Genomic DNA, 14,018 nt, shown 5'->3' on the forward strand with positions numbered 1-14,018 from the left:
TTTCACTGCCACTCAGCAGTCCTCCTTCCATCTCCATCCCACTGGGCTCTGATTCTGGTTCTCTTTCCAAGCAGGAAGAGGAGGCACCTCCAAGGCCTCCGCTCCCTGAACTATACAGCCCAGAAGATCAGCCTCCAGCCGTGCCACCTCTGCCAAGAGAGGCCACCATCATTCGACACACTTCTGTGCGGGGCCTTAAGCGGCAGTCGGATGAAAGGAAGCGAGACCGGGAGTTGGGGCAGTGTGTGAATGGGGACTCACGGGTGAGTCAGAAGGACCCCTGAGGTTGCCCACCAACTGTGGGGATAGGGACGGTGATGTGATGCTGGGTATGACAGTCTTACACTGCTCACAGGTGGAGCTCCGTTCATATGTCAGTGAGCCTGAGCTGGCCACCCTCAGTGGGGACGTGACTCAGCCATCCCTGGGACTCGAGGGCCCTGAGAGTAGGTACCAGACACTGCCGGGCAGAGGTAAGGCAAGACCCTCTACAGAGTCTTTTGGGGACTCCCACCACTACCATCACAGTGCTCTCGGCCCTCAGTCCACACCTTGCACCAGCTGCCTACAGCTTTAGGCCAAGGCTATGTTGCTGAGAGGGAGGACCTGGCTTCCCTTCCTCTGACTCACATCCCAATTCTCTTCTTCCTTTATTATATATGTCCCTGGAAACAATGATAATAGCAATTACTATAAAACCCAATACTGTTTAAGCACTTTCTATATACCTCACACAGTGCCGTGAGGGAAGTGCTATGATTACTCCCACTTTAGAACTCAGGAAACTAAGGCTCACAGAAGTCAAATAACTTGCCAATTAGCTGATTGGTGAGGGAGTCAGAAGACAATCCCAGGCTCTGACTCTACATCACTGCAACCTACAGGCTGAGGTGCTGGGCTGTTGCCACCAGCAAGCCACCTCCGGCCCTCCACTGCTACCCTAAGACTCAATGAGTCTTTTCTTAAACCCTCTCTCCTCAGCTGGACCCCCTCTTTCTGTTCTCCCTTATCCAAAGTTGGGTAGTGCAGGATGCGTGAAAATGCAGCAGGAAGCACAGGGGTGGCGGGCACTGGCACCCTCCCAGGTTTTCCATCTGCCACACAGCCCAGGGCTCCTGCGTAGAAGGGACGCCTAGGGTGGTTCACAGATCTGCAAGGAGTGGGGACAGAGGCCGCCTCTGGACTGACCCCCATTCTCTGTCTGGGGCCTTGCTCTGAGGAGAAAGAAGAAAAAGATGAACAGGTTGTCGGTTGGGCCCTCTTGGGCCCTCACGGGTGTGGGGGTAGTTAGGGAAGGGCCAAGGACTGTTACCTCACTACAAACACGCTTGACTTTCTTCACTAAGGGCTCTCAGGATCCACGTCGAGGCTCCAGCAGTCATCCACCATTGCTCCCTATGTCACACTCCGGAGGGGTCTAAATCCCGAAAATAGCAAGGTGACTTTTCCTGTGAGTGATCTTGATCTGGACATTGACTAAGGATAGCCTCTGAGGTGACCTCAGCCCCTTGTGAGTTCAGGGTCCCTGTCACCCACTGCCCATCAAGAAGGCCCTGCCTCTCTATTTTCCAAAGACTCCACATTTTCATCTTCAGCCTGGCAGGGTTATAAGAGAGAGCCCAAGAACTCTGCACCCTGGTGTGCTACATGTGCGTCCCACTGGACAGGCCAGGGCCTTGGTGTCTGCATGTGCAGAAGGGAGTGCTGCCCAGAAAGGTGGTGAGGACCGGGACATCATGGTGCTTAGAGGGAGTAGTTCTCATAGCCATGAGGAGGCTAACCAGAGTATGTGAGAAACCAAGGACAGGAATGAAGTCAGAAGGGCAGCTACCCTGTGTGTTCCCAGCCCAGCTGCTCTGTGTCTCTTACTTCCTCCTCCTCAGAGACCCAAGAGTGCCTTGGAACGCCTGTACTCAGGGGACCACCAGCGAGGCAAGATGAGTGCAGAGGAGCAGCTCGAGCGCATGAAGCGGCACCAGAAGGCCCTGGTCCGGGAGCGCAAGAAGACACTGAGCCAAGGAGAGAGGACGGGCCTGCCCTCATCCCGCTACCTCAGCCAGCCGCTCCCTGGAGATCTTGGCTCAGTATGTTAGGCAGGCGGGGCTGGGACAGGGAGCAGAGCTTCCCTGGAGCTGAGCACAGCTTCTCCAAGTCCCCCAAACACAAGCATGACACACCCCCAAGGGAGAGGGCTGTTCACTGACGTAGATGGTTGAGAGAACATCCCACGGGGCTGTTTGTTCATGACCTTGTCTGCATATGTGAGCTGGTCAGAGGGTGACCTGGAACTGGAGCAGGAAGGAGGATCCCACAGCAGAGTTCTAGGAGTGTGAGAAAATAGCCAGTCAGTTCTCCAAGCCAAGCTTGAGAGGGGCCTTTGCAGGCATTCAACTCTCTAAACTGAATTAAGGACTTGGGAATTTGGAGTTTAAGGAGTTCTGAAAGAAGATGGTGACATGATTTGACGAAAAGTGCAGATGAACCAACCAGCCTCGCAGTTTTCCATACAGATGTTGGAGGAAAGGAAGGCAACTGACCAAGGGTTGGTGGCCCACAATCTCGAAGGCTGTGTGGTCTCCCGCAGCCTGTGGTGCTGAGAGGCCTCAGGATACCCAGGAGAGCTGGGGGATTGGTGCTGCCCCTGGTTGTGCTCACTGACACTGCATCCTGCCCACAGTCGCCTTAGGTCCCTTTTGGAAACATTCCATTTAACTTTTATGTTTGAAATCCCATGTTTCCCTAGACCCCTAGCCTGACTGTTCTTTCCCTAATTCATTGCACAAGCTCTTTTGCTTTTAGTGTTACCGCTCATTACCTCTCTAATCCTGCCTGATTGTGTTTACAGAAGCTTCTGATTTGTAAAGAACGTTGTCTAACTGGCCTGTGCTCTTTGTTACCAGGCTTGTAATAACAACTCTTGTCTCCCTAGCCTAGCAAGCACCCCCAGATGTCACTCACCTTTCTGCTGCCCTCTTTTGTGCAGGCCTGCTGACTCAAAAAGCTGCCCCACAGCCTGAGCCAACCTGCTGCCTGAGGACCACAGTCAGTGGCAGAGGTCTGGGCATTATGAATTTCTCAGAATCCATGCCTTACACCTGGACAGTAGACATGGACTTCAGAGATTGTATGTTTGAATAAGTGCTACCAAATCTGAGGTTGTTCGGTTTTAACTCCTTCAGTCCCATCACTTAATATCTTGTGGAAAATCTTTTGTGTTTCTGATATTTAATAAGTTGAATCAGTAGCAAAATAAACTATGTAATTCAGAGGACCTCTCTGCAGCTCAGATACCAAAGGGGTAAGACCCAGAACAGTCAAATCTTTAAAAGCTGCAAACCCAGTAACTTCTAAACTTTTTAAGCAAATGTCATATGGGGTAATACTGACTTTTTACAACCTGATGTCTTAAATGTAGAGATTATCTAAAACTCGTAAGTTGAATACCTTGTAATTTTTCTCCTAAGACTTGTGTAAGTCTCTGCATCAGCGCCAATAAACGTGTTGCTTAATAACTATGGATTGGCGTGGTTCTTCCCCAGGATACTTTCTAGAGTTTAGTGGACTTTTCCTGTTCGTGGAAGCAATCAGGCTGGGTTTAAATGAGGACTTGTCTCTATTTGGAGAACTTGTGAGCGTGTAAGAGAATGTGCATTTTCTCTGTGAATCATTAAATTAATTTATCCCTAAACTTCAGCCGCCTAATCCTTTCAAACTGTAATTGGAAAACCATCACCCAAGGGTGATGACATTGGTTTAGAGTCAGTACTGAGAGCTTGTGCATGAATGGGTGAAATGTGCTGATATGGCTATGGGTTTGGGGTTTTGGAGCGACTTGAGGGCCATGACTGCTTGGGTCCTTGAGGTGGGTGGGTTGGGAGGGAGCAGATGACCTGGGATGGGTAAGCATCTTCTTTGTTCCTGCTCAAAAGAAGAGAGGCTTTGAGTCTGCTCTGTTCTCAACAAGCTACTCAGCAGTCAGAGGCCTATGAAGACAAAGGTCCTGGGTGAATAGAAAACCACCATAGAATTGAGCAGTTGTGCTTAGATCTTAAAATGGTTGGACGACATTTTCTTTCTTATGAAGAGCTCCTTGTTACAAAGTTGATGCTGTGAATTAGCCTTGGAATTATTACATTTGATTTAGCACTTCAGTTATACATGATTTAGGTTTTTTCCTAGTTTAAAGAAAGTATCTATCCCAAATAGATACCATCATACACAACAGTTTTTCTGCTTCACTGGCTCCAACCTGTTCCTGCTTGGACTTCCCCAGCCCTACTGTGGGTGAAGTATCCCCCACCCCAAATGAATCCTGTTGCGAATACCCTATAGGCTCTTGATTATTCTGCTTGCTTAGTAGGACCCTAAAGGCTTGTTTAAGCCATTGTTTCTGAACCTGGGCCATAAGGCTTTTGAACCCAAAAGTTCTATCAGCAGTGGGGCAGCACACAGGACAAATTCATCATCTGGAGTTCTGTCCAGGGTCTGTTTGAGGATCTTGCTCTCAGACCTGGGAGCATTCTTTATCCCTGAGGACCACTGCAAACCTAGATTGCCCTCAGGAAGCACGTTTGATCTCTGGGGTCCCAGATTAGAGAGTAATCAGCAAGTGGAATAGGCCAAGTAAAGGAGACAAAGGCCTTGTTCTCCATTACACACAGAGTTACAATACAACACTTTTCCTCGATGTGAGTCACAGATCGATCTTCCCAAGGGCCCCATGCCTGAAGGACTCATTCAAAAGTGGACCAGCAAGTCTCTCCGCAGTCAGGAAGTGACTGCAATTAACCTTCTTGTTCTGTTGCCAGTGGAAGCGAGAGCAGGACTTTGACCTGCAGTTACTGGAACGAGCCATGCAAGGGGAAAGAAAGGACAAGGAGGAGAATGGCTGGTTGAAAGTGCAGGCCCTGCCTGTCACAGAGTTGGACCTGGAGCCTCAAGACTATGACTTGGACATCAGCAGAGAGGTGAGGGCAGGGGCTCCCTTCATGTCCTCCACAAGGCATGGCCTTTGGACTGCCATCCTGATCAACCCTCCCACCAAGGGTATGTCCTGAATGGGGGCAAGGTTTAGCTTTACTGTGCCTCAAGATAACGAATGGATAGCAGCTCGAAGCAATAAAAGGAGCCCAGATGTTTTGATGAGGGTTAAGAGCTATCTTTGTAATTTGGGACAAATTATAATAGTAACTTCTCAATTTCCCCAGTAACAAAGTGGGTCTGATGAGGATTAAGCAACTCAATATAATTCCTTGGAGATATAAACAGTGATCAGAAAGCCTGACACGTAGTAGGCTTGTTGAGGCAATAGTTGTTATTATTAGAAAAAGTTCCCTGGAACACCAAGGGTTAATTTTGTAACTGTCCAGCCAGGTAACGGGCTGTCAGACTGGGAGTGGGAAATGCAGGACAGGTTTGAAAATTACCTTGAAATTTCCAGCCAGGATAAAAGCAGAGATGGTGCATAGTTCTGATCTGAATTCCTCTGTCGCCCTCTGGTGGCGTCTAAGTATCATGACAGGGCAAGCCCAGGAAAGCTAGTAACCTCCATCCAAGGGAAAAGAAAGTGTCAGAGGATGACAGACTGGGTCTTCTAGACATCTGTGGTCCTCTGTGGGCTGTATTGTGCCATCTGTAAGCTCTCCAGGGCAGTGTCAATGACTGCTCAACTCACCTTTGAATCCTCAGCACCGTGTCAGCACACAGTAGGTGCTCTGAAAATATTTGCTAGAGGAAGACTTTGTTGAATGAATCATAGTGGCCTGTCAATGTCCAGAAAATATTTGTACAAAGACTTGGCCTGCCCTGAAACTGCATGAGGGGAAATGTTCTCACCACATGAAGGGTGGATGTAGGTGGAGCTTCAAAAAACATCCCCACAGGTTTGTCTGGTCTGAGAATGAACACTGAAAGGGAGCTGTGCCTCTAGGTGCCTTCCTCCTATTTTTAAGGTGCATGGGCAGGCCCACCCACAAGCTGATTTTGCCAATGGGATCTACTTGATTTGATTGGTTAGGGACTCATGGGAGACTTGAAGAGCAGAGGAGCTTTGTGTGGGAAAATAGACACCTATGGAGTTACTGCATTCTAGAGTCAGCTGGGACTTCAGGGGTTAATAAAGCTTGGTCACCTGCCCCTAGACCCTTTATCTTTGACTGCTGAAATAGCCAAAGATCTTTACTTTCTCGAATTCACAAAGAAGCCTCCACATGCTGTCTTGGCAGTGCACATGTGATCTATAGCGTCCTAATTTACCCGCCAGCCCAGGGAAAAAATCCTTCCTTATCTCTAACCCAAATCCCTCCTGCTACAATATAATCTGCTTCCTTCCTCTAGGATCTGCCCTCTTTGAAAATAACAGAGAAGACCTTATTTCTTTGCCATCTTTCAGCAAAATGCAAGGACTACATAAGTTTAAATCTGTTGACCGTGAATAAAATTAACCAAGTTGAGAACAAAGAAGACTACTTTGGGGCTAATTAGAATTGCAATCCAGGAAAACACAGATTCAAGCATTCTTGAAAGTGTGTTCTGAGGTTTCACAAAATGATGGTTGCATTTATAGCATTAAACCACAAGGGGGGTTAGGATTATGATTGTTGCTGGCAAAAATTAAGATTTTTTTATAAGAAAGGAATTGGATGTGATCTGAGTCTGGATAGTTTGGGGGAATGGATTTGTTGTACAGAAAGTCATTGGGGTTAATATTTCAAAAGTCAGCTCACATCTGGGTGGGCATGTAATGCAGCTCATTCATAGCCTCAGTTGCAGACACATCTGAGATCTGATTACCAGTGGCCTCCTGACTCAATTTTAAGTGCCCCAAACCAATGCTATTCCATTTTTATTTTCTTTTTCCTTGACAAATCCAATATTAGATTTGTCCTGTGATTAGATTTAACTTGTTTTGGGGAGCTTCAACTAACCCCATTTTAATGAGGGCCTGCAAAATTTGCCTTTAGTATTCTTAGCCCTGAGCTTTATTTCACCAAGTTGAGTGTGTCACTGGATGAATGGGGTAGGGGATAGGTCCATTTCCCCCTGGAAAGCAGCAGATACAGTGTAGCTGCCTCCTGTCTAGAGCAGAAGAACTTTTGTAGGATGGAAACCACTATCACTTTCTTTCATCCATCTATCCATCATCCATTCAGGAGGATTTGATGAAGAGCTACTTGAGTGTCAGTCCCTGCATTAGACAGAGACAGTGGTGAACAGAAAATGAGCGCAAGGGAGGTCAGAAGAGGGATTGGGGAAGGGATGGGAAGAGATCGAAAGGATGGGAGTCAATGAAGCAAAAGAGGAGCATCCCACTCAGGAAGAGCAGGAAGAAAGGCCCCACTGTTGGAGAGGCACCCGGGGAACTACTGGATCAGTGTGGCTGGAGAAGTCACAGGGGTCAGATCATTAACCTTGAGGGCAGCACTAAGGATTATCATTTTTCTCATAAAAGCTTTCAGTCCAACTGTTTGGCCTTGTCCTTCTCTTTCCTTGGCCTATAGGAGGTTGATAAGTTGTTGCATTATCAGCCCCACCATAAGTCATTGTCTGGTATAGCTGGCTTTGGTGTCAGACCAGGTTGAAATCCTGATCCTCAGTTGACTAATTTTGTGATTTCAGCAAGTTTCTTCATCTCTGTGTGGCCATTCACTTCCTCTTGGTGGGACAGGTGGGTAAAGCAGATCCCAAACCAAAACATCTGAGCCTTCCCTTCCACCTCCTCCTGATCCTCTCCCCAGCTATCCAAACCAGAGAAGGTCTCCATCCCTGAGCGCTACGTGGAGCTGGATCCCGAAGAGCCACCCAGCCTTGAGGAGTTGCAGGCGCGGTATCGAAAAGCTGAGAAGATTCGCAATATCCTCGCCCGGTCAAGGTCAGCTCTTACTTGTTAGTCTTGACATCCCACTAGTCCAACCCCAGGTGGCATTTCATCCATGTGGGACCTGGGCCAGAATGCCTGGGGTGCACGTTTTGTCAGCCTTTGTCTTAAGTGAGCTCCATTCATTGGAGAGAGCTGGCAGGTCCTCAGATCAGTGAGAAATATTGCCTAAATCAACTGGAAAGTCTCGAAATATTCATACAACAGAAGCCCTCATTCCTAAATCTGTCCCAAGTAACCCTAGAAAGTGTGAGAAATGGAGCCCAGTTCAGAAATGAAGTGAACCCAGTTGGAGATCAGCTCTTGTGGTGGCCCTTCCAGCATTTGGACCCCTGCTTCCTCACACAGACTTGTAAACCCAGGCCCCAGCCTTGGTCTAAGGGTGCCAGAGGCTTTGCTGGATGTTGGACTGAGACACTAGGAAGTGGTTCTTCTGGCTCCTCTGCCTCCATAGCTTCAGAAACTTTTCATTTATGTTTATTTCCCTCTCAGACCTAGGTTAGCCATTTTGTATCTGAATTTAACAGGAGCTTCCAGCTGGAACCCTTAACACCTGCAGCCCTCCTAAAAGCAGCAAAGCTGTAATCATTGGGGTGCTGGGGAGAAGTGGACTCCTTCATCTTGGGAGAAAGTTCACAGTTTGCACCTGATGCTCCCCAAAGTGTTTAGAATCTCCAAACCAGGAAGACCCTCCACTCCTGAGGCTGATGCCCAGGGTGGTGAGGGCCTATTGCCTGCTTTCTGGCCCCTGCAGCATGTGCAACCTGCAGCCAACATCAGGCCAGGACCGCAACAGCCTGGCCGACCTGGATTCGCAGCTGCAAGAGCAGGAGCGCATCATCAACATCTCCTATGCCCTTGCCTCTGAGGCCTCCCAGCGCAGCAAGCAGGTGGCAGGTAAGGCCTGATGCCAGCCTCAAAGACCCAGTTCCTACCTGCTGTTCCCTGGGGCCCAACATGGCCTGACCCAGAGCCAGGGAGTCAGTGGAAGTTGGCAGTTGAGGGCCAACTCCTGCCTAAAGGGTGTCCTGTCCTGGGAGGGAGGATGTTGCTATATGACTTCAGGTTTATCAGGCCACTGAGCCAAGGGGCCAGGGCTAAGGTTTCCTTCCTTTTGAAGAAGGGCATAAAAGCCTCTGGTGCTTCTCTGTTTGCCTCATCAGAGCATGTTATGCCAGAAGGCAGAACTTGGGAAGTAGGACTCTGCCAGCCAAATGGAAAAAATATCCCTCATGTGTGTTTGTATGGTACATGGGTGCGTGCGTGTGTTTGTGAAAGGAACTCCAGGCTCCTTCCTCCATCCATGCCTCCCCCTCTGTGTGGGAGACCTCTGTGTGTCTAGGTGTTGCCTCTGGCCAGGGGTGTTCTTTCTGGGGTGGGAATGGTCATAGAGCCTTAAGTGTGTCACAAGTCTCTACCAGTTCTTCAATTCTGGGCAAAGGGTCTAGTAGTGGAAGGATAGGGTCTTCAGGGCCCTGTGGTTACTGACCCTGGGGAATCTGGTGTGGGGAGCAGAGCTTTGCTTTGGCCTTGGGGTACTATGGGAGTGACTCATGACAAGGGGAGGCGCCACAGTTTCAGCAAAAAACCATTCTGTCCCACATACCCTGATCCTGCAGAGTCCCTGAAAACTCTGCTGACCTTGCTTCCTTCAAGGACATGCTGAGAGGGTGAGAAGGCTGAGAGGTGGTCAGCATGGTGCTCTATGACTAGAGATTTAGGAGATAGTCATCCAGACCCCTTTTCCTAATGACCCTGGGGCTCATCTCAGCAACTCCTGAGCTCCTCCCCATGAGACTACCCTCACCCCAAGAGCCCTCCTCTCTGCTGGGCTTGCTCTAACTCTGGGTCTGCCATCCTCAGCTCCCTCACCACCAGCAGCTAGGCACTCCAGCTGTCGCCCTTGGTCAGTTGGTGGCCTTTCTCACCTCCTACTCAGCAATGATCTGCACTTTTTCTTGCTCCTGCTTTCTCTTCCATCTCAGGACACATCAGGAACCACAGGCATTGGATCCTCCCAGGCCCAGGTCATTAGTGGGGGACAGCAGGGCCATGCCACCCAGTCCTGCCAAGTGGGGTATCTGGTGCTGCAGGAGTAGATGAGTCTAAAACGCCACTTAATTCATGTGTGCTCCATCTAGCGCAGCAGCTGGCCCTCCTCCCGCCTAAAGCCCCCCTGTCCTCCAGGACGGTGCCACCTTACTCCCCCTTAAGCAACGGACTCCACTACACCTTTGTCTAACACCTTCCAAGTAAGAGCCCCTGCCTGACGTGCCTCTGTGCTGCTCCCTGCTCCTTTTCTAGTGCTGAGCATGCCGCTACCCCCAACCCTGCTGAGCTGAATGCAGTCTTCCCTGCTGATGCTTCCTTCTATTGGTACAGTGGCTGCTGGAGGGACCCGCCTGAATAGTAGGCAGGTTGGGGAGTTGATGCTTTTTAGGAACTCTGTTCTTGGTGGCCCCCATACAGTAGAGACCTCGACCTGGACCCACTCCCTCCCTGAAGTCTCACCCCATCCATCCTGCTCTCCTTCCTTAGGGCAACTTGATATCCCAAAGACCGGCACAGGCCATGGCTGCCAGCCTTGGGGGTTGGAAAAGAAGAGTTAGATCTTGGTCTTTCAGTCTTTAACCAAAGAAATTGAAGAACTACAAGACTAGAAAAAGGCCAAACAGGCCAATGCCCAAGCAGGCTTGGTGCAGTCCATGTCACACAGTATTGATGTCAGAGGAAGGACTGGGACTGCCCTTTTAGTCACTGAGCAACTTAGGGAGGCCCAGGGCCACACACAGTTGGCCCTTAGGCAGTGAGGTGGGGTACCACTCCACTCCCTGTGGTGAGAGGCGGCGTGGGATAGAGAAGGAGCCCTGGACCAGGAACCAGGAGGCCCACGTCTGGTGGGTTTTCAGTGGGCTCATGTCCTGCTGCAGAACCTCTTGCCTCACCTGGACAGGGAGGGTCAGATGAGAGGTCTTACTGGTCCCTCTCCTAGCAGTCCATCTCACTGTCATTTTGCAAAGTGTTCCCCTCTTTTTCCTTTATATTTGCTTAGAGTTAACCTTGTTGAGTGCCTACTATGTGCCAGGTATTGTGCTAAACATCTCTTTTGACCCACACAACAACCCTGTGAAGATATTCACCCCGATTTTACAGATGAGAAAACGAAGCTCAGAGACCTTGAGGGACTTGTCCAAGAAGTCGCAGCTTGTAAGTGTCAGGGTTTGAAGCCCTTTGGTGTAGTCCAGAGCCTTTGTTCTCCATCACCACTCATGGACTTGTCTGGGCCACCCCAGGAGCTCTAGGTGTCTGAAAAGAGTGAAATGAGGGACACTATTTGTGTTGTGAGGGGTGGAAGTGTGATTTTGGTGGGGGTCTTCTAGCTTGGACATTCCCTATGCTTTGGTTCCCTGGCCAAGTCTGCCTGAGGATGGAAGGAAGAGGTCAGCCTTCTTGGGCCTAACTCTTAGGTTTGGAGCAGAAGCCCAGAACTAGGCATTCTGGGGAGATGCTTCTGCTGGGTCCTTTGTAAATGCTTTAGGGACCTGCCAGGAGCATGGTAGGCTGTGGTTTCCTCTTAGAGATCTGAGAGGGATAATACTACTCAGACACAGAGAGACAGGAAAGAGGCTCCCCCTGTATCCCCTGCCTCGCTGCCGGCCGATTCTTGGTTGTTAGGCCTTGAATTCTCTTTTTGTAATACATCTACATTTCTCTTCCCCTCACTGCTTCATTTGGAGGGTGGTATGATCCTCTAGTTTTAGATTAGAAAAATGAGAGACTGAGTTATCCAGAGTCATTCAATGAATGAAGGGCAGGGCCATAACTGGACCCCAGATTCTTGCCCAGGTTCTTTGCTCTATTGCACAAAGACCCAGTTTAGGGACCTGCATGTGTCTGGTATATTTCCTAGAATCAGAGGGAGGATGAGGCCCCAAACGAAGGAGTCGTAGAAGCCAATGGTCCCTCAGCAGCGGCCGCATTGCCCAAGCCCTCTTCTCTACTGCTCTGTCAGCCTGTCTGCCATCCTCTGTCGTGTGTGCACAGACATGCCCACTGCCCACTCCACAGACATGAGCAGGGATCCTGACAACCTCTCATTATCTCTTATGCTTTTTGCCAGCCCAGGCAGTGACAGACCCGTGACCCACTGTGCAGAGAAGCCTTGAGCCAGGGACCCAATGGAATCAGCTTTCTCCCAGGAGATCGGCTTTTCTGCCCCCAAGGAAACCCCTTCAAGCTGAGCAGGGGTTCTGGCTGGAAGAAGGAGCAGTCCACCAACCATGGGAGATCCCCATGGTGCTCAGTCCTAACACACACCACTTACTTTTTCAACTCAGACTTGTTTTTACTTGCAACAAAAGCACTTTTGATACACACTGTAAAATACTGACACTGTATTTTAGAAACAGAATATATTTTATAATGTTCACTTCAAGGGCTGAGTGACTGGAAAGGTGAGAATGTGGGATTTTGTAGCTGCACATATAGATTCAGATCATAAGTGTGGGTGGTGGGGATAAGGGCAGGGCAAGAAGAGGCCAGTCCAACTGCTGATGAACTCAGGGGAAAGTTGGATTTGACAATGTACTTACGATGGATTCCAGCATTAAGTTTGTTGGCTGCTGAGATGAGCCATCCCTGAACTGACCTGACCTGACCTGATCTGATGACCAGCTCTGAGTGAAATTCCACCAGGATGCAGGTGGAACCAAGTCTATGCCTTGGCCCTTGGTTTTGGTTTAGGGACAACAGTGTGATTAAGAGCATTGGCCTCTCCAACCTGCCTAGGAGGTTCCCTTAGCAAAGGGTTCTTCTCAGAAGAAAAGCAATTTGCTTTAACTAAAAAAAAAATACATTTTGAGGTACAGAAAAGGTAAGAGGAATCAACTTTTTTGTATTGTAGCAATAAGCTCCATGCTAGGTGGCATCGGCCTAAAAATCCCTGACTGAATGTTTCCCTCCAGGCAGGCTGTGTTAGGAACATTGGCTGCCTGCCCTGGAGAGCCCCAGGTCAGCTGCTCTAGGACTGAGGCCTGGTGGCAACAGAACAAGCAATGTGCTCTCCACCATCCCTCATGGGCCTATCATCAGCAGGGCCACCATGGCAGGACTTGGACTTGACTTTCAGACCCAAATGAGGAGGAGGCTACAAAGCCAGGCACAGTGTTTATGATCCTTTATTTAAGTTGTATCATGATATTTTCTATACAGAAAATGATGCTTAAAAGAAAAAAAACAGAAACAAAAACCTCCATTGGGTGGAGCCACACTTTAAATCAAAATTTATCTTTATGCTCAGAAAAACAAAAATCTTGAATATATTTAGAAGTCGCTGTCTATTTTTAACTAACTCCATATGCTGCCAGTATCAACTTCATGACATTTGCCAAAATAAAATTTTATTTTTGCCTTTATAAGATTTTGTTGAAAAAAATGAAATGACTATTTTGCAAGAAGCAGTTAATTTAAATAAAGGTGTAATGGTTTGCAAAAAAAAATGTGATGTACAGATTAAAATATTAACCTGATATGTTTCCTGTTTCTTGCTGGCTGTGTTCTTCCACAAGTGGTGGTGGTAATTTTTTTCCCAGTTCTTGGGAAAGTCCTCACTTTTCAGCTCTCACCCCTGCTTGTGTTCACCTATGAAAATCCTCTCCTGATGACAGTTCCTGGACACTTGATTGACTTTGGAGGCCACAAGAAAGGGAGGTTGGCTTCTGGACCCTTGGCTGTGCTTTGGCAGCTGCTCCAGGAGGCTCCCACCCCACCCAGCCTAGGAGCCGCCGGGCTGCGGACTCCTGTGTGGGGCTGGCTTGGCAGGCAGACTGCAATCCAATCCCAGATAGCACAGGGGACGCCACGGGCCCACTTCCAACCCACATGCCACTGGCTCCTTCCAATGAAGCGGGTTAGTGACGGACCATTGCAAACTGGATTTGTATTTAATTCGTTTTGACTTGTGATGTATGCTTAAAAAGGAAGGCAAGAGGCCAGTTTGGTCTAGGGATGTGTCTATTTCCAGGATTGTTGTTATGGCAGTTTCTCTACACTGCCAAGAAGTGCATCCGAGGTTTGGAGTTATTTTCCAATTATTTAAACTGGGGAAAGTAGATTCCAAGGCATTCTAGACAAAGGATACTGC

At 48.8% G+C, this 14,018-nt stretch overlaps 1 protein-coding gene across 10 annotated transcripts in view; it reads left to right on the forward strand.

Moving 5' to 3' along the window:
* Positions 1-13,397, forward strand: part of Plekha7 (pleckstrin homology domain containing A7) — a 212,231-nt gene extending 198,834 nt beyond the window's left edge. For 4 of the 10 annotated variants that reach the window (XM_047516598.1, XM_047516602.1, XM_047516603.1 and 1 more), the window contains 9 exons: positions 72-263; positions 356-473; positions 1,347-1,450; positions 1,884-2,084; positions 4,809-4,967; positions 7,737-7,870; positions 8,631-8,773; positions 10,018-10,128; positions 11,997-13,397. In XM_047516598.1, coding sequence (XP_047372554.1) covers positions 72-263; positions 356-473; positions 1,347-1,450; positions 1,884-2,084; positions 4,809-4,967; positions 7,737-7,870; positions 8,631-8,773; positions 10,018-10,118 — 1,152 coding nt within the window. In that variant the 3' untranslated portion in view covers positions 10,119-10,128; positions 11,997-13,397. Of the gene's footprint in view, positions 1-71; positions 264-355; positions 474-1,346; positions 1,451-1,883; positions 3,733-4,808; positions 4,968-7,736; positions 7,871-8,630; positions 8,774-10,017; positions 10,129-11,996 lie in introns of those variants that run through there. The other 6 variants (XR_007103905.1, XM_047516600.1, XM_047516599.1 and 3 more) reach the window with 6 other exon arrangements.
* Positions 13,398-14,018: the final 621 nt, after the last annotated feature.

This window comes from Sciurus carolinensis, chromosome 11, assembly GCF_902686445.1.
Source record: "Sciurus carolinensis chromosome 11, mSciCar1.2, whole genome shotgun sequence".
Taxonomy (NCBI): Eukaryota; Metazoa; Chordata; class Mammalia; order Rodentia; family Sciuridae; genus Sciurus; species Sciurus carolinensis.